This window comes from Thermobia domestica, chromosome 9, assembly GCF_964235325.1.
Source record: "Thermobia domestica chromosome 9, izTheDome1.hap1.1, whole genome shotgun sequence".
NCBI lineage: Eukaryota > Metazoa > Arthropoda > Insecta > Zygentoma > Lepismatidae > Thermobia > Thermobia domestica.
This window is the reverse complement of record NC_137462.1, coordinates 36,976,412-37,004,135: the sequence shown is the minus strand read 5'-3', so window position 1 is coordinate 37,004,135 and position 27,724 is coordinate 36,976,412. Positions and strand designations below refer to the sequence as shown.

Below are 27,724 nucleotides of genomic sequence, written 5' to 3'. Positions count from 1 at the left end.
CCCAGATTTGTTCCAGTATCATAAGAAAAATGTTGCTTTTCTAAAAAAGTAAGAGGGGAAACATTGTTCGTTGAAAATGTGAAACAAAGTTTGTTTTGTATGAAATTGTTGGGAAAGATGCAAGACCCAGAGCAAAAAGGACTAAATTTGTTAGGGAACGGAGGATATTTCGCATAGAATTCTTGGGCATACGACTGTCCCTGCGTGAGTGTTATTGAAGGTTTTCTAGGATTTACAACAGAAAGCAGTTTATTGCGGGCAGAAAAAAAAGAATAATTTCAAGTTCAGCTTGAAGCTGTTCTGTTTGATGGTAAATCAGGTTTAGACTCATGATAGATACACTCGTGGGGAAAACACTTTTCTGTCTACTGTAATATATCGCAGAACTGAGAATAATTCCTGTCCGTTATGAAGAGGTTATTGAAACGTTTGGGGAAGAAAAGGACTTTCCGCGTCCGTATCTGAGAGTGTCCGTAAAAGGGAGGGTTTTGTTCTGTAAGAGAACATATATTTTTGCCGGGACAAAATAATCTATCCGTATTATAGAGGTATCCGTTATTGAGAGGTGTCCGTTAAGGGAGGTTTCACTGTATATATATCATACATGATCGATGAAACTTATCCGATTTTGACCAACTTGGTATATTAAGGAGATTGTAAAGTATATTAAACACTATAGTGCACAGTGTTGTGTACAGTGTGTACCGTGTGTACTGTGTACAGTGTACAGTGTGTACCTTTGGTGTACCTAGTACCTAGTGTGTACCTAGTATAGTTTACAGTCTGTACCTTTGGTTCATAAGTTGTTGGTCATCAAAATAGAACTAACTAAAATATTTTTTTTTTTCAAAAAATCATCATATTTCAGTGGATTAAACTCATTTGATCTTTACCAAACTTGACACGGTGATAGATCTTGAAGAGAGTAGTAGGTATATGAAATACTATGGTGTGAAGACCTTTAGTTCTCGAATTTTGACCATGTAAGTTGGAATTTAGACTTTTTTCTAATTAAGTTCAACTCCCAAATGTGATGACCAATAAAGTGGGAACCAAAAATTGGCACGATGTAATATTTCAAATACATACTAAGCTTGTCAACTTCTGGCATCATTTCAAATTTGGACAAGTAGAGACTTCTAGTTCCTGAGTTATTGGCACCAAATGTGGGGTTTGGATTTAAACATAGGCTATTAAACATTAAGTAAACGCTGTGTACTTAAAGTAAAGATTTGATAAAATTAAATGAAGGACACATATGTTTTCATTATGGCGAACACTTTAGTAAACTTTATTCTGTCCTGCTATAACCTCTTCCCTCTTGTCCCCCCGAAATTATATTTACTATATGCTTATTAAAATAAATGAAATATCTTGCAGAATTTTCACATTTTCAGGAATAAAGTTAGCAAAGCCTCGCCGAAACAAAGTTATAAATACACCACTGGTAGTGGTATACACAGAGTTTCGTCAATTGGTGATTCAGATATTCTATCGCATTTCTGTTTAGGGCAAGCGTGAATTTTGTATATACACACTAGAGTGCGTCCATTTAACCGAATTTAATGAAACCAATGATGCTATATCCTAATATAAAACCTAATATATATCCTAATCTCTTAACTATATATAAATCTACATGAACTGACATAAATTAAAGGGGTACTTTGAAGAAAACCGAACCGGTTTTGGAGAAAACCGAAATGCCGGTTTTCGGATTTCGGTTTCTCTAGAAACCGGTTTGCCCGTCCCTAGTTTAAGCCTCGAATCCTCCATTGCGTATCCCACTGTTTTTGTGTAAACCGCACACATTTTGTACAAAATTTAGTTCCTCAATCTCAATCTTCCTCCCCCCGTAAAATATCAATAACAAATTTTGTGATATGCATATCCTCTTGGACACCCCCCCATGCATATTCGTACGCAGGGCTTTTTGGGCTTCAAGAGAAAGTTATGCGAGAAAGCGTATGTTTGCTACTTTGTATTTATATATAATTTCTATTTATTTTTCTGAAGCTATGCTTGGCGCTTTAAAAATGACTACGATCGGCTGGAAGACCTCTACAAAAGAGTGAATATCTTACCCCTTGGCAGTGGTGCGTTGGCTGGGAATCCATTCAATGTTGACCGTGAAAAGATGGCGTCAGAGCTTCAATTTGGAGATATCACTTACAACAGTTTGCTTGGAGTGAGCGACCGAGATTACGTAGGTAAGAGTGAGCTGTGAACGTTTATACAGGCCTTACAAATCTTATACCAAGAGAAGTCGCAGAATCTCATACCAGGTAGCGTACGAAAGATCAATCCTTCCGGGCATATGTGTGTGTGTGTGATATACATCACATATACTTTATTCATATATTGTTACATACCTATAATACTCATACATTATACACAGAAGGGAGAGATTTACAAATTAACATACAGCTCAGTGGTAGAATGTTCACCTCTGGTGTATCGGGTCCTTGGTTCGATCCCAACTCGCGACAAGTGAACTTTGTGGTAGAGAAACACCATGTGCGCGGGTTTTCTCAGGCTTCTCGCGTTTTTTCCCACTTTCTTCATTCAACCATTTCATTCATTTCTCATCATCACCGTTTCTTTTAGCCTAGCAGGCATAACCGTGGGATGTAAAACTGATAGATTTCATTTCTTTTTTTTTTCATATAAATATACAAACCAACATTTAATTTCCGATTGTTAAAAGACAAGCAAACAAACTAGAGGGATTTTCGTGAGCCGCCCGGTAGTTTCGAAAATGGCAAAAAAGACAGAAAAATAAAAGGAAAATTAAAAAGATATATCAAAATGTGGGAAATATTGAGGTCAATTGTGTACTTTAGTCACAATACAACAATCATACAAAAATAGAAACATGTTCCTTCATACAAATTATTTTTCTTTAACTGTTATACGTATGGATTGAATGTTATAACTGTTATAAATTGAATGTAGTTTTATGTAAATTATAGAGGGAAAAAAAACTAAAACAGGAAACTATTTACACCTAAGACTTATAGGTCACTTTATTCATAAATTATCAAGTCGCATATGCTGAATGAAAATGTAGATTGAAATCTGCTACTTTACAAAGCGAACAAATGTTATTTTTAGCTGAACAAACCGCTTCATAATTGCGTAGATTTGGCTGTGCATTATAGTTTTCTCCCTGTATATCCTGCTTATAAGCGTTGAATTTTGAGAAATCATTCTCTCACCTATTGGAAATCTTTTCGTAGCTTTTTGTAGAGTAATATATATTCAGAGCTCCGAACTAAACAGTAAGTACAACTTGCCATTTATGTTCTCTAAAATATGTTCTCCTCTACAAGTACTGCTGCTGATACATGTTGTTTTCAAGACATGTCTCGCTTGAAGTTCAAGCTCAATCTTGTTACTTCAGTTTCAGAAAAATATGCTATTTTATAGATCGTACCGTTCTGTTGTATGTAGTCCTATATTTCAAGGTTTATCATACACAAAAGATCTACTTACGGAAATGAACATGGTTGCTAAAGTGAGTTATAATACCTGTTTCTCAGTCTATACTGATAATGGTAATAAATATGATGATGCCGAGGGTAAAATATCACTTTGACCTTATGTATCATGTTACTATTGATTTAGGCATACTGTAGTAGTATTGTTTTCTGCACATACTGAATGTGTCAAAGCTAAACCATCAAAAGTAGTTCTAGATCCTAAATTCTGAGTTTAAAAAGCTCCCAACAGACATTCGGGCTCCACTGGCAAATGTCTAGATTAATAGGTTAAATAATAAAATTTGAAATATTTTAGTGTGAGTAGGCCTCCCAAATGTCATGGTTTAGCGGGGACAGTCTCGAATTTGCATAATCTTTCTCTCCAGAAATTGTTTAGAATTCCAATTGTCTCGACTTCCCTATTAATAAATAAATAAATAAATATCATTCATGCGATACCTAAAATATGTAAGAATTCAGCTTTTGTTAGTCATCGACACTCAACTGGTAAGAATAATCTACTCTTTTATCAGTTATCGATACTCCACTGATAGGAATAATCTATTCTTTTTATCAGTTATCGATACTCCACTAATAGGAATAATCTACTCTTTTATCAGTCATCGTTACTCAACTAATAGGAATAATCTGCTCTTTTATCAGTTATCGATACTCAACTAATAGGAATAATCTACTCTTTTATCAGTCATCGTTACTCAACTAATAGGAATAATCTGCTCTTTTATCAGTTATCGATACTCAACTGATAGGAATAATCTATTCTTTTATCAGTTATCGATACTCCACTAATAGGAATAATCTACTCTTTTATTAGTCATCGATACTCAATTGATAGGAATAATCTACTCTTTTATTAGTCATCGATACTCAACTGATAGGAATAATCTATTCTTTTCTCAGTTATCGATACTCCACTAATAGGAATAATCTACTCTTTTATCAGTTATCGATACTCCATTGATAGGAATAATCTACTCTTTTATCAGTCATCGATACTCCACTAATAGGAATAATCTACTCTTTTATCAGTCATCGGCACTCAACTGATAAGAGTAATCCATTCTCTGTCATTCGCTTTTGGTGAGTATTAACCTATTATTTAAATAATTCTGGTATTTTTTCAGTGAAAAACAAATGCATAGCATTGACTACACTGTAAATTTTTATAGGATGTCCTGGTTTTTCAGTCTAGAAATACCGGACCGTAAATATAGGTCTACAGTAAGTCTTATATACTAACAGTAAGAACTTGCTTCTAACAATATTTTAATTTGATTTAAAGTTGTATGTTTATCTTTTAACCTTGCCATTTGCTATATTTGTAGCTGAATTTCTTTTCTGGGCCTCGTTGGCTGGTATTCATTTGAGTCGTCTTAGCGAGGACTTGATTTTGTACAGTACTCAAGAGTTTGGCTTTGTTTCGTTAAGTGATGCCTACTCCACTGGAAGCAGTTTGATGCCACAGAAGAAAAACCCTGACAGTCTGGAGTTGATCAGAGGGAAAGCAGGAAGGATCTTCGGATGGGTAAGGAAAACTTCTAAGAAATTCGTTATTTATGTTGTATCTAAAAATAGTTACATGTTTCACAAAACATTTATACAGTATAATTAAATGTTTCGTCGAACGTGACTTTGTAAAAGGGAAATATTTAACGATTAAACTTCAACAGAGAGTATTATTTTCAATTACACTGTTAAAAATGTTAAACATTGTAAGAGTTTCTGTAATACCTTTCATTTAGGAAGCATTATTTCTAAGTAACATAATAGTAAAATGGCGTTAACTCTTCTGAACTTGTCCTCAAGCAATGGAAAAATGGCAGAAACTTTACAAAATTAATCATTTTTTTTAAAGTTTAACGTCCCACGTTTATGCTCCGAGGCAGAGAAGGTGATGATGATGAAGAACGAAATAGTTGAGTGAGGAAGGTCGGGAAAACCCACCCACTCGGTGTTTGTCCACCTATTTCCCATTAATGGCCGGCCAGTATTCACGCATTTTTAATGAATGTCACACGAACAACGCATCGGCTACCATTGTCATTATGAATGCGTTAAGCATGACATATTTCCACCAGTTCTTCCTTCACTATTTGTTCCCAGTTGGTTAGAAACACATGAACTAACAACTACGGAACTTACGATGATAATGTTTTGTACTGGCTTATAAAACATTATAATGAAAGAGAGAATTGAAATTTTCGTTAAATTAAAAAAAAAAAAACTTTAAAGAACAAATGGGTCAAGGATAAAGTAGGTAAGGAAACATATGTACATGAAAATACAAGGTAGCCAGAAGAGTTCTTGCCGTTCTAGAGCAGTGATAAACAAAGAACAATACAGTGGGTGATACGTACCTTTAGGTGTCGAAGTTATCTCCATCAGCATCCAAAATCTTTTGCCAACGTTCTTGCAGCTGCACAATATTCGGGTGATAAAACTCGGTGGTCATGGATGCAAAGAATCCGTGGATCCTCTCCGCAGGTCTTCCTCATTTCCGAAGGATCTCTCACGAGGTGCTTATCAAAAGAATGAAATAAGTGGTAATGTGTTGGATCAAGGTCCGGTGAATATGGTGCATGGCGCAGTGTCTCCCAGGCAAGTTACTGAAGGGTCTCCCGGCTCCTCTTTGCCACTTGTGGCTTTGCATTGTCGGGCAGGACCAGCACATCCTTGCAATTCACCAATGTCGACTTCTTCTGCTGCAATACACGGTATACCTTTTGCAACTGCTAAGAGTAGAGATCAGCAGTGGTGGTCTAACCAAGTGAAAGGAGCTCGTAATACACAAACCTTCTGACAATTCCACAATACTCAGACGGTGCAAAGGTGATCTTGAGGTGTGAGGAATAATGATAGATAGTGAGGGATAAATACTTAGAGATTATTATTATGCTAGCTATCTTTTGAGGCTAAAATATTATTTCTTGTCGTTAGAGATATCTGATATTTAATTTGATTGATGCTGCCGTCTATGATAAAAGAAGCCAATTAAAAGGTATTGAGTCTCGAATATTTCTTAAGTTCTGGTGATCTTATAAGTTAAATTCAATTATAATTGATGATGTAGTATTGGTACCTATAGAGAGTGTTTTCAAGTTAAGGTTATTCAGTTGTAAATACGCTTACGAGCATCTTCACAATTTATTAACTTTTTTTAGTGTAATATAAAGTACCGATCCCAAATATAAGCTAAACAATTTCATTTATTATTATTATTATTATTATTATTATTATTATTATTATTATTATTATTATTATTATTATTATTATTATTATTATTATTATTATTTTAAGTGTAGTGGTTTCCTGATGACGATGAAGGGCCTTCCATCCACTTATAACAAGGACATGCAAGAAGATAAAGAAGCGGTATTTGACGTTTGTGATACTTTAACTGGGGTTCTTCCCGTTGCTTGTGGAATAATACGAACCTTAAAGGTAAGTTAAAGGCATACTAGTAGAAATTTATTCAAAGAAATCTAAATCTAAAGCTATCATTTATTCTTGCTATCACATTCTGTTGATGGCCAGAATGGAGTAAAACATTTATTCAAAACAACATAGTAAAATGCATTTTTCTTAAGAAAGTTCCCATATATAAGGATGTTGCCTAATTTACGGAAGTGGAATTTCTCAACAATAAGGAAAAATTGGCTGATGAAAATTATATGTATGTATTCTTTGGGCCTTACGCAAAGTTGTTTCTATCGTTGGATTAAGAGCTTGACTAATGCGTGATGCTAACTTCCGTATTTACTAACACGTAAGTGAAGTTGACAACGATTTATATCACTTGTTCATTTGTCTGGGATCGAACCCGGGACCCCAAGCACCAAGCCAACTAAGATGCTTTGGGATTTTGCTGCGTTTCATTTTAACTCATGAGCCGTAGACCAGTCGCTGATTCTTCTTAAATCGCTATTTATTTTCTCAATCGCTTTATTAGAGAAAGAGATATCGATAAGTGGTTTTTTAGTAAATCGATTCAGCGTCTCAAGAATATGTTCCATCCCCTCTATTAACCGTCTATTCAAACCAGACATGATGGAAATCAATCGTTTCTGGTTCCAACTATGATCGCCATAGAACAGAAACGGTAATAGATAAACGTTCTTTTTTTATTTAATTTATTCAACGTCTCAAAGAGAATCACCCAGGTTGAAACTTACTAGTACTTCCGATTTTAGTACTTATTTCCATAAAGTAAAACCGGTATACCTTACGAGATACCGAAAAGCGCCCCCCCCCCCCACAGATTCAGCGTCTGAAGGTTGAATTTTGTTTCGACTTTTATCTATCCGTTGAAACCGAAAGTGGCGATTTTCGGTTTCAACTCTGATCGCATAATGAATAAGACGGAAACAGACAGCAACAAGTAGTTTTTTGATATGGATTCAATATAACAAGAACGTTTCACCTCTGATTTTATTCCTTGATGGCAACCGGAAGTAATAGACATCAATTAACACTTCCGGTTTCAATATTAATCTCTATAGTGAAGAAACAGTAAGTGATAGTGGGTGCTGGCTTTTTAATATGGATTTACCGTCCGAGAAACAGAGTCTATCTTTGATCTTATATCTGTATTCAAGTAGTTATGGATGTAATATTTAAAGTTTGAGTATTTGCATAGTTTGGAAGCCTAGGGTAGTTTCACATTGTGAAACGAAACTCACTTAGTTTTATTATTATTATTATTATTATTATTATTATTATTATTATTATTATTATTATTATTATTATTATTATTATTATTATTATTATTATTATTATTATTCCTTTGGTAGGTCCTGGGACAAATGAGCTTTTTGTGTGTGTGGACCTGCAAATGTGTTTCTTACACGTTTCTCTATCTTCAGCTGCCTCTTCTATCTTCCAATATTTCTCTTCTGTTTTTCAAATTATCGATTAGTTATTTTTTTCTTCTTCCTATTCCTCGCTTTCCTTCCATCTTTCCTTCTATGGTGGTATGAAGAAGACAATTTCTTCGCAAGATGTGTCCAATCCAATTGGGATTCCTGCGAAGAATGCTGACTAAAAGCGTCCTCTTCTCTCCTACTTGTTTTAAAACATTTATTTGTTACTCTCTCCGTCCATTTTTATCTTTTCCATCTTCCTCGAACACCACATTTCGAAGCTTTATAAATATTTCTTCTCTAACTTCCGTTTTTTTTTTTTTTAAGTTTAACGTTCCACATTTATGCCCTTTAGGCTAAAGGAGACGGATGGTTAAGAGGCCCCATCATAGCGAAATTAAAATATCGCTAATTTTATAGTAATTATGTGATATCTTCAAGTAGATAAAAGATAATCGAAAAGTGGAACAAGAGCTCCCTAGACAATATTTTACATGAGATACCATTATCATAACTTACTTATCTGCTTTCGATTTCCAGCCATTTAGAAAATCGGTAGTTATTTTCACGTTACTAAATGACTGAAAACGGAAAATTACAAGGTGACTCGTGATAACGGTACCAAATGCAAAGTAATGTTGTCTAGGGTAATACTGTTCCACATTTTGATGATCTTTTATCTATTTGAAGATATCACATAATTACTGCAAAATTAGCAGTATTTTAATTTAGCAGTGATAAGGAAAGTTAATGATTGTGAAATTAAATTTTTGTGCCTTACCACCGGGAATGGACTCCGGTACCCCGTAGATACTATCGTTAAGTTTCAAGGAAACTTTGACAAATATCTATTATTAGATGTCCACTTGCATATTGAAAAGTATTTATAAATTGATGGAAAATATAATGTTGACTAGCACGATCTTCTGAATTCGTTGTTTTCAATCGATTATTTAATTCGAATGAAAATATTATTTTTATAATTAAAACACCTTTATACGAATTTAATTTAAAGCTATAAATGTTATTTTCGAATTGCAAAGACTGAAATAAGAAAGAAGGGAAAATACGGTAAATTTGAAATAATAATTATATTTACTTCTCAACAGGTGAATAAGACGGCTTGTGAGTCAGCGCTTAGTCCTGATATGTTGGTAACTGATATGGCATATTACTTGGTGAGAAAAGGGGTAAGTTGAATACTATGTTTATCGCATAACTTTACTATAAAATGAACATATATTAAACCATAATGTAGAAAAGTTACACAAAAAATAACAGTCATTTTTCTTAAATTTTTAACTTTCCAGATCTTTTAATTTTTTAACTTTCTTTCAAGACCGCTGAACTAGCAAGGAATATCCCACCTTCTACATGCTATTGACAATTTGTTTAGTTCTAAAATGAAACGAAAACTGAGAAATAAAATAAAATAATAATTTTCAGAAAAGTTACACGAGTTATATGTTTTTATTAAACAATGAGGGTTACAGTTGCCCGAAATAAAACTTCATCTCAGTATATCGCGGACAATCATGACCATGTGTTAGAAGAGGATGCAGAATATAGTGGACATAAATATTTCACGAAATAAACAGTGTACTACGTAGTTCCTAACTATAATATGTTCCGTCCTACTTCTATACGAACGTAAACAAAGCCAAATGTATCTGAAACATATTAATATTCTGTTGAGTTACTGACGTTATGTGCTCTTACACGAAGTAAAGTATCACAAGAAATATAATTTTATTATAAAACAATGATATAAAACTAAGATACTATAATACAGGGATGCAAATAACCACTCGCCCGGGGAGAGTGGTTCATCGGTGCGGGGGAGTATTTAATATCATACCGAAGGTAAGTAAATCATTTCTGTGCGATGTGGGCTAGTAGCTCTTTTCTTGGGCTAGTAAAATTGTGTTGCTTATTTGCATCCTTGCTATAACGGAAGTCAGCAGCAAGATAGTAACACACTGTAATAAATTACAATTAATGAAATAATGGAAGTATTGTAATAAGGATGCGCAATGGTAGACTTTCTCGTGATCCCAGTTCAACAATGTGGGTGGTTTGGCGCTTGTTCTGTTTTTACGTTAAGAAGAAGGTTGACTGCTGTTTCTACGAGTATTGGAAGAATAGCAAGAGACAATGAATGTTTTTACGTACTAGTAAATAAGTAGTTAATTATAATAAATATATTGGCCATTGTAATCTTTGGTTGCTTAGGGAATTTTAAGAAGAAAAAAATAAGTATTGCCAGTTTTCTGCTGGATGTTCTCTACATTACTTAGACACTTTGAAAAGCACATGTGTAATATGCACGTCTCTGCAAGCTTAAGACTGGCCGATCAAATTCTTGAGTAGCTGAAGATTACATATAGTTTTGTTTGTTGTCGTTTAGAAGTAAGAGAGAACAGAGAGTAGTCGTAATTTAAAATGTATGACTGAGGAAAGATAACGATCTAACATTCAGAAGTAAAACACAGTGCTTAAGTAGAGCTGGGATATCATTCATTTCCAAACCTCTTAACTTTCCTGGATATTATTCAGTGTACTAAACAAATGGTTATCTACATATATCTGACTATAGCATCCTTTATGACGCATAACAAAGCACTTTCTGTCAATTAACGGGTATTTAACCAGAACCATTGACGGAATTCACCAATGTTGGCTAAACAGGAACTCATACAAAATTATCAATTATACAAAATGACGATATATAAGAACATACCGACAGTCAAATGTTACAAGCTGGATGCGTGCTTACGAGGGCATGGCATTTGGACAAACCTTACCAATACCAGAACATAATTTTCCATGGTACCAAATTTCACAAAATTAAATCTCCACGTTAAGCGGGTTTGCATATCCAGGCTCCTAACTATGAAAACATTTACGCTCACTCCAACCTCAATCATTTCACGAATTCAACCTGTTTTACATATGTTATTAGGACATAATTTCGATTGTGATTTATTCTAAAAACACTTTTATACATTGCAAGAGCTGTAACGTTCAAATATTTACTGAGAACTTATAGTCGTATCGGAATAAACAAAAGCGAGTATGGAACAGTAAACTGGTTTCACAAAAGGCAAAATAAGATGTGCAAAGGCATACGAAACGGTCGAGTGGTTTGGGTCGATACACTACCAATCACATGTTTGTGTGTTCAAACCCTGTAGCAAGTTGTTTCTTTTTTAAGTGTCTTCCTATTTTCATCCGGAGGCTGAAAATATTTCTTTGAGTAACTCATTGAAAACTTCTTTTGTTTCAAATTCGATTAGAACGGAACATTATATGAATTGCGAATCTTAAATCCATAGTTAAAAAAAAAATTGAAGTATACTCACTACTCCATTATCCTCTGATTTGTAACGAAAAACTATTTATAAACAGTGGTGACTTCAGAAAATTATCCTCGGGGGGAATTTCAATATGCGGGTGGAGGGCAAACATTGGTAGTCCACATTGAGCACGATCAAATATATGGTCCTGAAAGCAGAAATTTCTTAGCTCCAGAGGGGTCTCAAATTCTCCCTCAGATCACGTCCTGAAAGCATCATTGCTTAAAAGCTTTTCGTAACAAATATAATATTACACTTGTTTCTCGTTCTACATTTTGAATTGGTAAAATCATAACTTATAGAGAATTATAATAAAAGCATAAAAATTACAATACCAATCATGTATAAATTATCCTGTAAGTTACCAACTTTGGGTCAGATTAAAACTCAAATATTTGTTTTCGGATTGCACTTAGAAGTAAGTCCTCTCTATATAATCCTGATTGAAAGCCATGTATAACTCTAATCAATTAATCAATATTTATACAAATATTTTTTTTATTTTACTATTTTTACTATTTAATATTATATACACTTCATTTCCAAAATCAAAATCTCGAAAATGTATATTGAACGAGTGCAGATTCACAAATAAATGATTATTTATCATATATATTGGTCTCTATTCGAAATTCTATTTAATCGAATCCGACAAGAACACAGACAGAAACATCGAGAACAGGTGAAAAAAAAAAAAGAAAAAAGTGCGCGTGGACTAGAACTTAGTTCGAATGGTGCTTTATAAGCCGAACGCCTTAGACCACTTGGCTATGGTAACAACTAGTGATTGTCGCAAAGGCTTCGAGTAGTAGTTCTTATTACAGAATAACATTTTCTATTGCCTAAAATTTAAACCTAATTTACTTTGATATAATATATCTATTAATTTGTTTCATGAACACGTTTTCGTTACTTTGATGAATGATGTATGTTGTTGATATAAATTCTATTACACGTTCTTTTGTAAATATTATAGAAAGTATCAGGGTTATTTATGATCTTTTATGGAAATTGGCGCATGCGCAGTGTACAGACAGTTCAATTGGAAGGCGAGGAAGGAAACGCTAACACACTGTTAGAATGTTTCATCTCTGTGAAGTATAAAGAATAGCTAAAATGTATTTTAGCTTGTCATTGCGTAAAGAATTACCAGGTTAATGTTTGTTCAAGTTCTCACTGATCAACTGGACTTATGAAAAATAATTAATATTGTCATTACTGCACAATATGAAGAATAAAGAACGTAAATTACACCACATTGTTCTCGAATTCGAACCTAGCTAAGGAAGGGACAATAAACAAAATGTGATTTATTCATTCGAATTGAGATAATTCAATGAAACTAGAAATTACACAATCAAAAGGAAAACATCGTTAAAATGACAATAATACTTTTATCCGAGATGTGAAATAAAGTTATTAATTAACTGGAATGAAAGTAATATTGTGCATGATATAGAGTAAGAAAAAAAAGTATATGTATTCTTAGAAAGGTTCAAAGTAAATTCACAAATACTTTTTGAAGATATACTACTCTTCCTTTACGTTTTAAGGAACTAATAAGTAAACAAGCAAAGGAAAAGAATGAAGAACGAAAGTATTGCTCTTGAAAAAATATAATAAATAAATGAAACTTAAATAAATGTTTACACAAAAAATAACACACTAGTACTTCGTGTAATCACCTCCAGAGTCAATAACTTATTGAAGTCTGGAGGGGATACTAGATACAAGTCTCGAGCAATACGACGGTGTGTCACGAAAATGTTGCCACAGTTCCATAACATGATTTTGAAGAAACGTTTGGTCTCTGTCTTCACGTCTCTCTTCCCATTCTTGCACCATGTTGGCCCACAGATGTTCAATTGGGTTCAAATCTGGGGATAGAGGGGGGCCACTCAATACAAATTAACTCTGGATGTTCACTTAGCCACTCTCGTGTTTGCCGGGAAGAGTGAACAGCACTGTTGTCATGCATAAATATATATTCTTCCTGGTCGGGGAAGTTTCTTTCTAAGGACGGTAACACTGCTGTTCATTCTCTCAGGCACCGCAACCAAATCTCCAGGACCAGCAGCCGTCATGTATCCCCAAAAGTGTGCTGATATTCGCCCTGAACAAGAAATTCTGATAATATTTTGTTCAGCATACCCGGTTCCGCGCGGTCTATACAATATAACTCTGCCTTGTTGGTTAGACTTGAAAACCTTCTCGTCGGTCCAAATGACTAAGTCCCAATATGGCTGAGGTTGGGTTATGTTATTCTGTGCCCATTCCATTCGTCTGGCCTTGTGAGTTTCAGTCAGGAGAGTCTTCCTAACGGGTCTTGAACATTGTAGACCAACCCCTCAATAATCTTCTTATTGTTTCGTGAGAACAATTATATTCTCTGGCTTTGTCCAAGAGGATTGACGTGTGGCGTAGAGGTCTGTTGATTACTTCTGTAACTAAAGCTTGATCTTGAGCTGCAGTTGTCACTTTTGGCCTTCCACTTCTTGACCGAGACCTGAACCATTCACCACCTTCTTCATGTCGCTGAACCCATTTCTTGACCGTTTTCTTGTCACATCCCAGATCTCTAGCAATCTGAAGCACAGTTTGTCCCATTTTTGCTCGGCCTATGATTTCTCCTCTCAGAGCAACAGACAGTTCTCCACAACCTTTAGAGCGATGCATTTTCAGAACTTGTTAGAAATTTGCGTTCTGGCGTGTATGACAAATGTCGGTAAAGTGTATCTTTCTGTTTCTACTGCGCATGCACCAGTCAATTTTCATGATAGATCATAAATAATCCTGACAATTGTTGTAATATTTATGAACAAATACGTAATAGAACCTATATTAACAACATCATTCGTCAAAGTAAAGAATACCGTAAACATAAAACAATTTCAACAGACTATTACATCAGGCCAAAATAGGCAGACTTCAGAGAATACAAAATAAATTTCATACTGTAACAAAAGATTGAACATGAAACACGCTTACTATATTTTCAACTTGTCACATTAGCCGACTGGAGTACGTCATCATATAATTTCCAAATGCCCATCTGCGAATTGGCAACGTATTTGGAGGAGCATTTCATGTAATTTTGTGTCCACCTCAGCTCGTTCGTTATGGTACAGATCTGTTAATAACCTAATAGATACTAAGGCTAAACGGCAACATCTTCAAATTACAGATGACAACCAATGTCATATTTGTGGGAAAGTTGATACTTTGGAACATCGTCTCACTACCTGCAGCGAATCGCTCTCCGTTTGGAAAACTTATCGTGAAATGGTTCAGTACTTATGTAAAATAAGCTTGGATTTCATTACTGTTCAAATGATTTTGTTTCCTGATTTTAGATTTTTTCCTACAGAGAAGCAAAATTCTGTTGTTTGGCTATCAGCTGATACTATAGAATTTACTCTGTCGCCTAAGTTACCTCAAGCACATCACACATACAAGGATTTCCTGTGTTCACGTTATGGTAAATTCCCACCACCAAGAAAGAAAAAACTCTTTGCACATTACCTCAACTACCTATTGTATGGACGCCCGCTATAATTGACATGTAAATTTTGTTAATTTTCCCTACTATACATTGACTTTGTGCCAATGTACACAGTGTGTACCAATATGTAACTTTATTTTTGTATTTTGATATAATATGTAACGTCAATTAGTAAAAATAAAAAGTGATTAAAAAAAAAAAGTGGACTAAGGCATTCGGCTAGAGATTCTGAGGCACCATTCAAGAGTAGTTCGAATCCCACCACAGTACAATTTGGTTTTACCTCTTCTTGACGTTTCTGTTTCTGATCCTGCCGGATTCTGTTAAATATAATTTCGTAATACGCTCAAATATACGTAATATTTGAAATCCTTAACCTCCCATTTTTACATTTTTCTAGCTCAGTTGAGAAGAAAGGGAAAATGAAAGTACAAAGATTTACAATAATTACTTAGCATTTACTGTCATTGTAATTGTGGATATTTTATTTATGAAAATGTATAATGAACTAAAAATATATTTAGTAGGTCACATGTCTCCATTTTTCGATTCTAACTTGAAAGTTACAGTTTAGGCGGTGACATATCAAAGACCCAGGGGGATGAGGGGGTTGTAACCCCTCCCATTGAAACTTTTATATTCTATTGAAATAAAAAGTGATTCAGTTTATAATCTTGGAGAAGCAACAATCACTGTGTGTAGAGGACGGTTTATTTATACTACGATTTATCACTTTCAAATGTGTAGAAGATGTGACTGGATATTGTGCATAATCATTCAAGAAATATAACACAACGAAGGGACTTCGTAAACCCTTCACGCCACCCCAGGAGGACGAAGTGCGTCCCGCCGTCCCTCGGTTGGGAACTACTGCTTGCGAGGGAAACATTCTAACAGTGTGTTGGCGTTTCCTTCCCTCGCCTTCCAATTGAACTGTCTGTGTACTGCGCATGCGCCAGTCAATTTCCATAAAAGATCATAAATAACCCTGATACTTTCTATAATATTTACGAATGAACGTGTAATAGAATCTATATCAACAACATACATCATTCATCAAAGTAACGAAAAAGTGTTCATGAAACAAATTAATAGATATATTATATCAAAGTAAATTAGGTTTAAATTTTAGGCAATAGAAAATGTTATTCTGTAATAAGAACTACTACTCGAAGCCTTTGCTACAATCACTAGTTGTTACCATAGCCTAGTGGTCTAAGGCGTTCGGCTAATGAAGCACCATTCGAACTAAGTTCGAGTCCCCGCGCACTTTTTTCTCTTTTTTTTTTCACCTGTTCTTGATGTTCTTGTCGGATTCGATTAAATAGAATTTCGAATAGAGACCAATATATATGATAAATAATCATTTATTTGCGAATCTGCACTCGTACAATATACATTTTCGAGATTTTGATTTTGGAAATAAAGTGTATATAATATTAAATAGTAAAAATAGTAAAATAAAAAAAATATTTGTATAAATATTGATTAATTGATTAGAGTTATACATGGCTTTCAATCAGGATTATATAGAGAGGACTTACTTCTAAGTGCAATCCGAAAACAAATATTTGAGTTTTAATCTGACCCAAAGTTGGTAACTTATAGGATAATTTATACATGATTGGTATTGTAATTTTTATGCTTTTATCATAATTCTCTATAAGTTATGATTTTACCAATTCAAAATGTAGAACGAGAAACAAGTGTAATATTATATTTGTTACGAAAAGCTTTTAAGCAATGATGCTTTCAGGACGTGATCTGAGGGAGAATTTGAGACCCCTCTGGAGCTAAGAAATTTCTGCCTTCAGGACCATATATTTGATCGTGCTCAATGTGGACTACCAATGTTTGCCCTCCACCCGCATATTGAAATTCCCCCCGAGGATAATTTTCTGAAGTCACCACTGTTTATAAATAGTTTTTCGTTACAAATCAGAGGATAATGGAGTAGTGAGTATACTTCAATTTTTTTTAACTATGGATTTAAGATTCGCAATTCATATAATGTTCCGTTCTAATCGAATTTGAAACAAAAGAAGTTTTCAATGAGTTACTCAAAGAAATATTTTCAGCCTCCGGATGAAAATAGGAAGACACTTAAAAAAGAAACAACTTGCTACAGGGTTTGAACACACAAACATGTGATTGGTAGTGTATCGATCCAAACCACTCGACCGTTTTTTTTTTTTTTTTTTTTTTTTTATCACAATATACATTCGCACAAGCACCTTGACCACTTTTTTTTTTTTTTTTTTTTTTTTTTTTTTAAGTTCGTCCCAACCGGGATACTGTTCGCCATTGGCAATTCGCGCAATTTCTGCGTAATCCAAACACGACAGGGACACAAACAAAGAAAGATCCAGGACAGTTAAAATTCCGACCTTGCTCTTCAGGGGGATTCGAACCCCCAGTGGATTGCGCCTCATGATCTGAAGCCGAACGCCCGAGACCACTCGGCTATTGCCACCGGCAACCGTTTCGTATGCCTTTGCATATCTTATTTTGCCTTTTGTGAAACCAGTTTACTGTTCCATACTCGCTTTTGTTTATTCCGATACGACTATAAGTTCTCAGTAAATATTTGAACGTTACAGCTCTTGCAATGTATAAAAATGTTTTTAGAATAAATCACAATCGATATTATGTCCTAATAACATATGTAAAACAGGTTGAATTCGTGAAATGATTGAGGTTGGAGTGAGCGTAAATGTTTTCATAGTTAGGAGCCTGGATATGCAAACCCGCTTAACGTGGGGATTTAATTTTGTGAAATTTGGTACATTAGGGTTGTGTACTCTCACCTAGAGCAGCACTAGGGAGCGTCGAAGTTGCAGAGAGGGATTTTTAAGAGAAATTTTCTGTAAGATTTTATTTTTTTGTGTGTGTGGACGCATTATTTTGTACTGACATGCGCCATATTGCATTTGAAAACCTGCTTTATTATGAGGTAAACAATGTACTGACTATGAAATTCAAATGAATACTGTTGAAGTAGTAGCTATTCAAATAAAGGTCTCAAAATTGCTTGAAACCCCTATACTCCAAAGATACCATAGTTAATATTTGTATCTAGCTATAGACAAATAATATTTGGTGTATTTATTCTTATTGATTGACTTTTCTTATGTTTTAAGGTAGTATACGTGTTCTTTTAAACTTCTTTGTTGAAGGTTCCTTTCCGAGATGCCCATCATTGTGCAGGTGAAGCAGTCGTGCTAGCAGAAAAGAAACATGTTCCTGTTACACATTTGACAATAGATGATCTTAAAACTATCAGGTAATCTGGACACCTATTATAATAAACAAACAAACTCCTAATTATCCGTGTAATTAGATGGTTCAGCAACTGCAAATAGCCAATCCGCAAAATCATCGAGAAAGAACAGAAAACAACACGAAAATAGCTTTTGAACAATTGTTATTCATAGTAGGGGCCTACATATACAATTATGACTTAAAATAAACAGCAGTTTTCTGTACTTCCAAGTTTTTTTTTTTTTTTTTTTTTTTTTTTTTGCTTAACTTTTTCGCACACACAAATCGGTCAACTGTTTTGCTTTCTTCGTGTTAAAACCGCTTTTCTTTATTTGTAAATAAAGTTTAAAAAAAAAAAAAACAAATTTTCTCAAAACAGAAGTCGAAAGGAAAGGGATAATCAAAAGGACCACAGATAATTGACAGCTTACGGTAATTTTTTCGGGGAAAAGAATATTGATTATTTATTTATTTGTAATAGTCCTCTACAGAGCCAAACTCCATTTACAGAGGAACATAGGTAGGCTATACACACATAATACATATATATCTATATATTGAAAGAAAGAAAAAAGAATATACATGTAAAGAAGGAAAAAATAGAAGTTAAATAGTAAAAACTAACTAACTAACTAACTCTATGGCCTATGGAACCCGGAGGTTCAATGCTGCGTTCACAAAAGCTCTCCACTGACTTCTATCCTTAGCTAATTGCATCCAGTTTCTACTTTGTATTCCTATCTCTGCGAGATCCATCTTAATATTATCCTCCAATCTGCGCCTAGGTCTTCCTAATGGTCGTTTTCCTATGGGTCTTCCAGTCAAGACTTTGAAAGCGTTTCTACTTTCTTCCATTCTAGCTACATGACCTGCCCACCTAAGCCTTCTAGACTTGACGACCCTAACAATGTTGGGTAAACCGTATAAACTATGTAGTTCCTCGTTATGAAGCTTCCGCCATTCCCCATTCTCGTTCCTCTTGGGTCCGAATATTCTTCTCAGGATCCTGTTCTCAAATACTTTCAGTCTATGTTCTTCCCTCAGAGTAAGCGACCATGTTTCGCAACCATACAGAACAACAGGCATGATTATCGTTTTATATATTTTAAGCTTCAAATTCCTCGACAGAATTCGCGACGACAAGAGATTTTGAACCGAGTAGTAACACGAATTCCCTGCTTTTAGTCGACATTTAATTTCTTCGTGAATATGATTTTCGTTAAATAGTAAAAACAAAGTTAAATACTAGTAGTATAAATTTAAAAAATCGAAAAAATATGAAAAATGAAAAATAAAGTTTCCAATATATGTTCAACATTCATAGAGATAACACTTTTTACTTATATCATTATTATACCATTTTTTGAAGATATTGTCACGCTAATTATCTAGTATAAAAGCTTTTCGAATGATTTCCGAGTCACTGATCTCTGGTTCTGGTTCCAAGAGCAAGATATTTGGCAGTAAAATAACAGACAATAGTTTTCTAATATTCTTATTTTTTTTAATTCCTTATATACAAAGATTCATACTTTCCCCCTGGGACTTTATTATTTACTAATATTTTATGCTAAAGATTACATTTTCTTCCTTATTCTTTGATGTTCTTCATAAGTACGAGAAGTTCTTCAATTCTAGGCGTTTTAGGAATACTTGAATAGGAAATCCGTTGGCACTGTCTGCTTACACTGCTAACAGATTACTGTACCTACCGCCTCTTTCAATTTTTCCCTGTAATTGTTGTGACACAGTAGCGATGTATGTGAAATTAGATGTTAAACTTTCTTCATAAATTATGCCTTATTGATCGTCAGTTGTAACTATCAATTTTAGTGATTGATAATACCGGTATTATTATTGTTTGGGTATATTTTTTCTCGAAAACTCTTCCATTTTCTTCCTTTTAAAATAATCGTTATATTGTTAAGAAATTGCTTTCATCTTCGAAAATAAATTTGGCAACCTTATTTATCAGTTATCTTGACTCTTGAGGTAACATTGTTACTTTCGTGCGGTTATAGGAGAGAAGAAAATACGGTGATCGCAAAAAAAGTTGAATTTGAGGTTTCAACGGATGTACATGTTTCATGAACCGTGCGTGCCGAAAAACGGATTTTAGGACTCTATCCTTTTATTCATCCGCCAATCCGTCCATTTGTCCTCACGTAAAGATGTTCACTCACCTAGAGACCATACCGTTTAACGTATCGGTACCAAATTTTAAATTAAAAGTTTTTATAGATTCTCAATGGTCTTTTTTCTAACAATTTTCTTCCTACCACTAATAATAATCGTGGTTTACTGAAGGGTGAAAATCAAAATTTGTCATTTTCTCAAATACGACTCAGGCAATTTTCGTCATATTTCACAAATAAATGTTTGATTAATAAGTTGATAATATGGTATAACTCCAAAAGGTATAGTTTATTTTTGGAGGCTCAATTTCTCGGGTGATTTTCTCAAAAAGTCTCCAGAGAGTTTGTTCACACATTTCATAAATAAATGTTCGCTATTAGCTTGACAATAAGCATAACTCATTTATGATTTAAAAATCCACAAGAGGTACGTTATTCTTGCTAATTTATCTCAGAGTATTTTTCTCAAAAACATCTCGTCGGATTTTGTTCATACATTTCATAAACAATTGTTTCGTTAATAACCTGATAATAGGACATAACTCATTTGTTCTGAAACAATCCACAAGGAGTAGTTTAGAATGTGAGTTTCCCTTCTGACCATTTTCTCAAAAACAACTCATGAGATTTTCTTCATACTTTATAAATAAATTCTTCAGTAATAACCTAATAAAATGGGGTAAAGCATTTGTCCTGAAGGAGAGGTGATTTCGAGTTTAACGTCCCGAGGCTATATGAGACTTGGACCTACTGCTTAACGTGGAATCCGAACCACATGAGCTCCGGCCGGGAATCGTACGCTAACCGCTTAGCCCATTTGTCCTGAAAAGACCATAAAGAGCAGTTTATTCGGACTATTTTCTCAAAAAGAACTCAGGCAATTTTCTTCATATTTCATAAATAGACGTTTCGTTTAATAACTTAATAATACGGTATAACTTATTTGTAGTAAAAATATGTATAAAGGATAGTCTATTTTTGATTTTTCGGACGATTTTCTCAAAAGTGACTCAAAAGAGATTTCCTTCATATTTCATAAAAAATTGTGCCATTATCATAATTCATTTGTCCTAAAAAAAAAAAAAATCCACAAGGGGTAGGTTCTTCTTGGTGGTGAGTCTTTCTCTGACGATATGCTTAAAAACGACTCTAGTAGTTTTGTTTACATATTTCATAAATATTTCATTAATATCCTGAGAATATGGTATAACTCATTTATCGTCAAAAAATCCAGGATGAATTTTTCTCTTACGATTTTCTCAAAAATGACTCATGGAATTTTGTTGACATCTTATAAACAAATGGAATCCAGGACCCTGTAGGCACTATCATTAAGTTTTACGAGCACGATCTTTTGAATTTGTTGTTTTAACTCGGTTATATAACTCGAATTAAAACATTATTCAATTATATCAATTAGTAATCTTAATATAAAGCATAGGTCATTTCTCATGAAAAAGTCTCTAAAACATGGCTTACTTTTGTTAACGGTTGAGTTTTCTTGGAACGAGTTTTCGGAAAATACAATTTTGTTCATATTTCATAAATGAATGTTCCAGTAATAACTACAGTATAGTATGATTTAGCTTAAGAAATTGGAGAGGGAAAATTTAGTACGGTGTGACCAGTACCTTTTATTTATATTCAAAACTGTATATGTTTAAACAAGTGACTCATGCATTTTATATCATTTTATATTCGAGGCCTGGATATCATGTGAGAAAAGCTCGCGGTCTATTTAAATGAAAAATACCTTCAAAGTTATAACACAGTTAAATCAATTTGAACAGATTAATACGGTGGAACGCACACTGAATTTATTAAATGTGCGTCAAATTTTATTGCCTTGATTTGACAGCATTACAAAGATAGTCAAAATCTCTCTGTTTATGTATGATCTGTCAGGAAAGTAAATGTACACCTATTTTTCGAGTCTGGCATTCCTGCGCTCCATCCGTGGAGAGTATGAGAATTAAATCAATCAAATGTTTACTGAGGGGCAAAAAGAAAAGCTTAATCTGAATAAGACATTGCAGAGGGGCACAAGCTGTGAATACGAATAGTGCATTGTGTAAATAAAGGACGACACCGAAAGAGAAAGCCAGAAACAGCTGTTAAACTTACAAAAAAAGAGTAAAAATTGTCGAAGTGGGAACATAAAACACAAATACAACAAATACGCCGACAACTAAACGGTCACCATACCATGATCTTGGTGTAGTGGTTAAGGTGCTGGCTTACAAATGCAAAGGACGCAAGTTCGAATCCGCGGCAAGGACATTTTTAAAAATTTTTGTTAATAATACATACAACTCATGAGAGATGGTAAAAGAGGTCGTATTTAGTTTTTCGTAGCAATTATTATTGGTAATGTTTAGTACTGATAATACTTTTTGTCTTTGCGTATTGCTTTTATTCTTGTCTTCATTTCCAAAGAGAAGAATATCCGAACAAATGCCACCAAAATTCCTCATATTTTGAATGTAAGCGCCATTTGCAATTAGTGAAGAATAAAAATTGAACGTTCCGATGTAGCTGCAAAAAGTAAAAAGAAAAACATGGAAGTGGACCATACTCATGGTTATTAAAAATACAATTTCTACATGCCTTACACCTCCCGACCACGTTTCTACGTTAGCAAGTAAGAGGTTTGTATTTAGGTTAGGTTGGTCAATACGTTTTGCAAAGGGGCCCGGTTTAGCTCTGACGCACCACAGGTGCGAGAAGGGAGAAAAACACTTTTTCTCTCTCCCTCTGTGTGTCTACTTATCTATCTATTTGTATATATATAACGCTATTTGTGAATGCCATAACCACCCTAATTTTCAGCGGATTGAGACGAAACTTGGCACAAATATTAATTGTTGAAATATCTTGATGAGTTCGTTAACCAGAATAATCAGATGAAAATGTTCAAAATGGTGGCCCTTCAAACTCTTAAAAAGTTCCAAGGGAACCAAATTTCGCCCATAAATAGGTATTCAGAAAGTTTGGACCCGATTAATCGCCTAAAGAAGGTTCACGCCCTTTCGCTACGGTCAGTTTTTTTTTTTTTTTTTTTTTTTTTTTTTGCAGGAGGGGGTTATCTTCCTATTGGAACAAGATGATTGTTACTGATGATATGAAATTACACATTGAAAGTGAAGTAACTTGTGTAACGTGTTATTTGAAAGAATAATATAATAAATGTGCATTCCTCTAACACAGAGAACTCATGTATTTCGAGTTCGGGAGCCTGAATGGCGAGGAGTGTTATTTGATTTGCTTTTTAGTAACACATTGCATTGCAAATAAAGGTAGGTTGTTTGTGGCAAGGTAATATCTTAATCAATTCTTCTTCAAACGTAATGATTGTAACGCCATATCTCCCTTACAAACAAAATATTAGCAATTTATATCGAGAGACTGAGAAACTGTAGAGCGATGGGAGCAACGTTGGACAGTATGCACTCATAGTACTCAGAAAAGTAAGCGATTTCAATGCAAAAGGAACGAAGAGTCATTGTCATGGGTAGTCATGGGGCCACGGCAGAGCCCTCTTTAGGCAAAGTGTCAATAACTTATATCGAGAGGTGATACTGGGATGGGACCAACTTTGGACACCGTGGACCCATAAAGCGCATCGAAAAAATAAGGGGGGGGGCGCCAGCCAGCCTTACTTATTTCCACATAATAATATAAAATTATGTTGTCGAAATACACACACGAGTTAGCTACTAATATTTCATATTATTATTATTATTATTATCGACAGCGTCTTTTCATTACGTGTGCGTGTTTGACATGAAGCCAAAGAGAAGATCCATCATTCGTAGAAAGAATAATAGTCAGTTACTTTAACTGTGAACGACAGCGAAAAATACGAAAAGAGTGGACTACCTGAAGGCGTAAAGAAGCAATATTTTCTCTCAAATGGATAAAAAATCAAGCCGACATTAATTCGAACTCGCATGGACGGCGCGAAAAGCCAGTGCTTTGTCCACTTTTTTTTTTAACTGACTCACTGAACGTGTTTCAGTAACTTACTTATTGCTAATTTTACTTGCTTCACTCGTTTAACTTGCTTTTTCTAATAACTTATAACGACAGAGACACGAACACAGAAACATCGAGAACAGTTAAAAATCATAGATGCTCTCCCCCCGGGAATCGAACCCGGAACTCCATACACCAAAGGCGCACGTGCTAGCGACTAGACCAGCGGGAAGGGCACCGCCCTCTCCCTGTGTCGTTAGGGATTACGACCACTGTCTTGCCAGCTATCACTTCTGTGGGTTGTATACTATGATGACATGTTTCTTCTCTGCTGCAAGAGTAAAACCTACATTATATGTAATACATGAGGTATTTAGATCTACATGCTCTTCATATAATGTAATAAAAGGGTCATGCTGGGAATAAGAAAAAGAACATTCCTTGGACAAAACGGAAACTATTGGCATCAGAAATATTTATCTACGAGCCATGCGCAGTAGTATATTTCAGAATAGTTACTGTTTTGTTCAGTAAACGAAGAAAGGGGTATAAAAAAGCAAATATGTCGCGTCAACGAGATCGACCAGATTTGACAGGGGCGGAAGCAGATGTATAGTAATACAACAACTTCGCTCAGTTGATACGAGCCGAGCCGGTTGATATCACTACCCGAGTTGGTCTTCTGCTTGGGCTCAAGAATTCGACCGTGCAGGTCTCAGCCTCAATTTTAAGAACTACAGTATAGTTTTAAGTACTACAAGAAAAATACCTTTGACTCGACTCGGATTGAACTCGAGTCGAGTCGAATTTTGGCTCGACTCCTGCTCATCCCTATTCGTATTTGTATTTTGTTTCCACTTCAACAATTTCTACTCTTTTTTTCTTCGTTTACCTATTGTTTCTGGATTTCTCTGTCGGTGTCGTCCTTTATTAACACCATGCACTATTCTTATTCCCAGCTTGTGACCCGCTTCAATGTCTTATTCAGTTTAGGCTTTTCTCCTTACATTGACTTGACATGTGATTGATTTAATTCTCACTTTCCGCGCACGACCGATGAAAATGTTTTATTATTATTATTATTATTATTATTATTATTATTATTATTATTATTATTATTATTATTATTATTATTATTATTATTATTATTATTATTATTATACTATTGAACTTGCACGGCGAAATTACTGTATAATACGATATCATTTCAGTAATTTTATTTCATTGTATGTTATTTAATTTATTAATGGGCACTAAATTGTCTCCAAATCAACGAATAAATTAACTACGGCATGCACTTTGGTGGAAATATCATTACATGAACATGTTTGGAACGAACCAATAATCTTATTGCAATGATATTTCCACCAAAGTGCATGCCGTAGTTAATTTATTCGTTGATTTGGAGACAATTTAGTGCCCATTAATAAACTAAATAACATACAATGGAGTAAAATTACAGAAATGATATCGTATTATACAGTAATTTCGCCGTGCAAGTTCAATAGTATAATAATAATAATAATAATAATAATAATAATAATAATAATAATAATAATAATAATAATAATAATAATAATAATAATAATAATAATAATAATAATAAAAAACATTTTCATCGGTCGTGCGCGGAAAGTGAGAATTAAATCAATCACATGTGAAGTCAACGTAAGAAGACAAGCCTAAACTGAATAAGACATTGAAGCGGGTCACAAGCTGGGAATAAGAATAGTGCACGGTGTAAATAAAGGACGACACCGAAAGGGAAATCCAGAAACAGCAGGTAAAAGGAGAAAAAAGAGTGGACATTGTTGAAGTGGAAACATAAAATACAAACACGAATAGGAATGAGCACAAGTCGAGCCAAAATTCAATTCAACTCGAGTACAATTTGAGTCGAGTCAAAGGTAATTTTCTTGAATTGAGTTCCGAGCCAAGTCGCTGTTTTCGAGGTCTAGTTTCGAGTTGAGTTGAGTTTGATAATGGCTCTCTCGCTCGTTCAGCTCGTTTTAACTCGTTTTGAAATATTGGCCTGATCAGACTGGAAAGCAAAAGCCATGAGAAATGTAAGCAGTAATGTGGAATACTTTTAGTGTTGCTCACGACAGAGGTGCGTCTCATCTCGTAATTTTAGTGCATCTCGTGGGGCAATTTTAGTGTATCTCGTCTCGTCTAGATAACGAGAAGACAAGAGTTTATTATTATTATTATTATTATTATTATTATTATTATTATTATTATTACGAGACAGCCTCAAATGTCGTAATCACCAATATAAGTATATACTGTAGTTCTTAAAATCAAGGCTGAGGTCTGCACGGTCGAATTCTTGACACCAAGCAGAAGACCAACTCGGGTAGTGATATCAACCGGCTCGGCTCGTATCAACTGAGCAAACAGCTCGAGTCGGCTCGGTTGGGATGAGCCGATGACCCGAGCCGGCTTAGTTGGAACAAGCCATCGACTCAGCTCAATTGAGCCGATGGCTCGAGCTTTCTCGGTTGGGATGGGTCACCTACTCGGCTCATGTGAACCGGTTCGAGCCAGCTAAGTTGAAACTAGTTCATCAGCACGTTTCGACTCAGCTCAACTAAGCCGATGGCTCAAATCGGCTCGGTCGCGGTGTGGTGAGCTGTTGGCTCGGCTCACTTCTCGATTCGGTTCGATATTGAATGAGCTGTAAGCCGAGCCGCTCGAGCCGTTGAGAAGCCCAAACCCGGTCCCAGCTGCTTTGAATATGTTTGGATGAAGCCTATAACTTTTAACAATTTTTTGCTCGAGCCCGAATACTTGCCCCTTCGGAACCCAAACCCAGAACGTGACCGATGTCCTTGCCTCCTGAAGACTTCCAGACGACCGAGATCGACAGTCAATTAGCTTTTACTATTCAGATACAAACCGTATATCTTTTAAAGATTATACATGGAGTTGATATAATAATAATAATAATAATAATAATAATAATAATAATAATAATAATAATAATAATAATAATAATAATAATAATAATAATAATAATAATAATAATAGTTTTAAACTTGCCCTGAAATTTGGCAAAACTTACTTAAAAGTAGAGATTTCGGGGAAAGGGTTCCGTACCTTCAAGACACACCTCTGCAACTACCAACATTTT

At 34.7% G+C, this 27,724-nt stretch overlaps 1 protein-coding gene across 1 annotated transcript in view; it reads left to right on the top strand.

Moving 5' to 3' along the window:
- Argl (Argininosuccinate lyase) overlaps positions 1 to 27,724 on the top strand; it is a 65,411-nt gene that overhangs the window by 29,152 nt on the left and 8,535 nt on the right. The window contains exons 7-11 of the mRNA XM_081770903.1: positions 2,017 to 2,210; positions 4,829 to 5,028; positions 6,801 to 6,944; positions 9,472 to 9,552; positions 18,397 to 18,503. Of these exons, the coding sequence (XP_081627029.1) occupies positions 2,017 to 2,210; positions 4,829 to 5,028; positions 6,801 to 6,944; positions 9,472 to 9,552; positions 18,397 to 18,503 (726 nt within the window). The remainder of the gene's footprint in view (positions 1 to 2,016; positions 2,211 to 4,828; positions 5,029 to 6,800; positions 6,945 to 9,471; positions 9,553 to 18,396; positions 18,504 to 27,724) is intronic.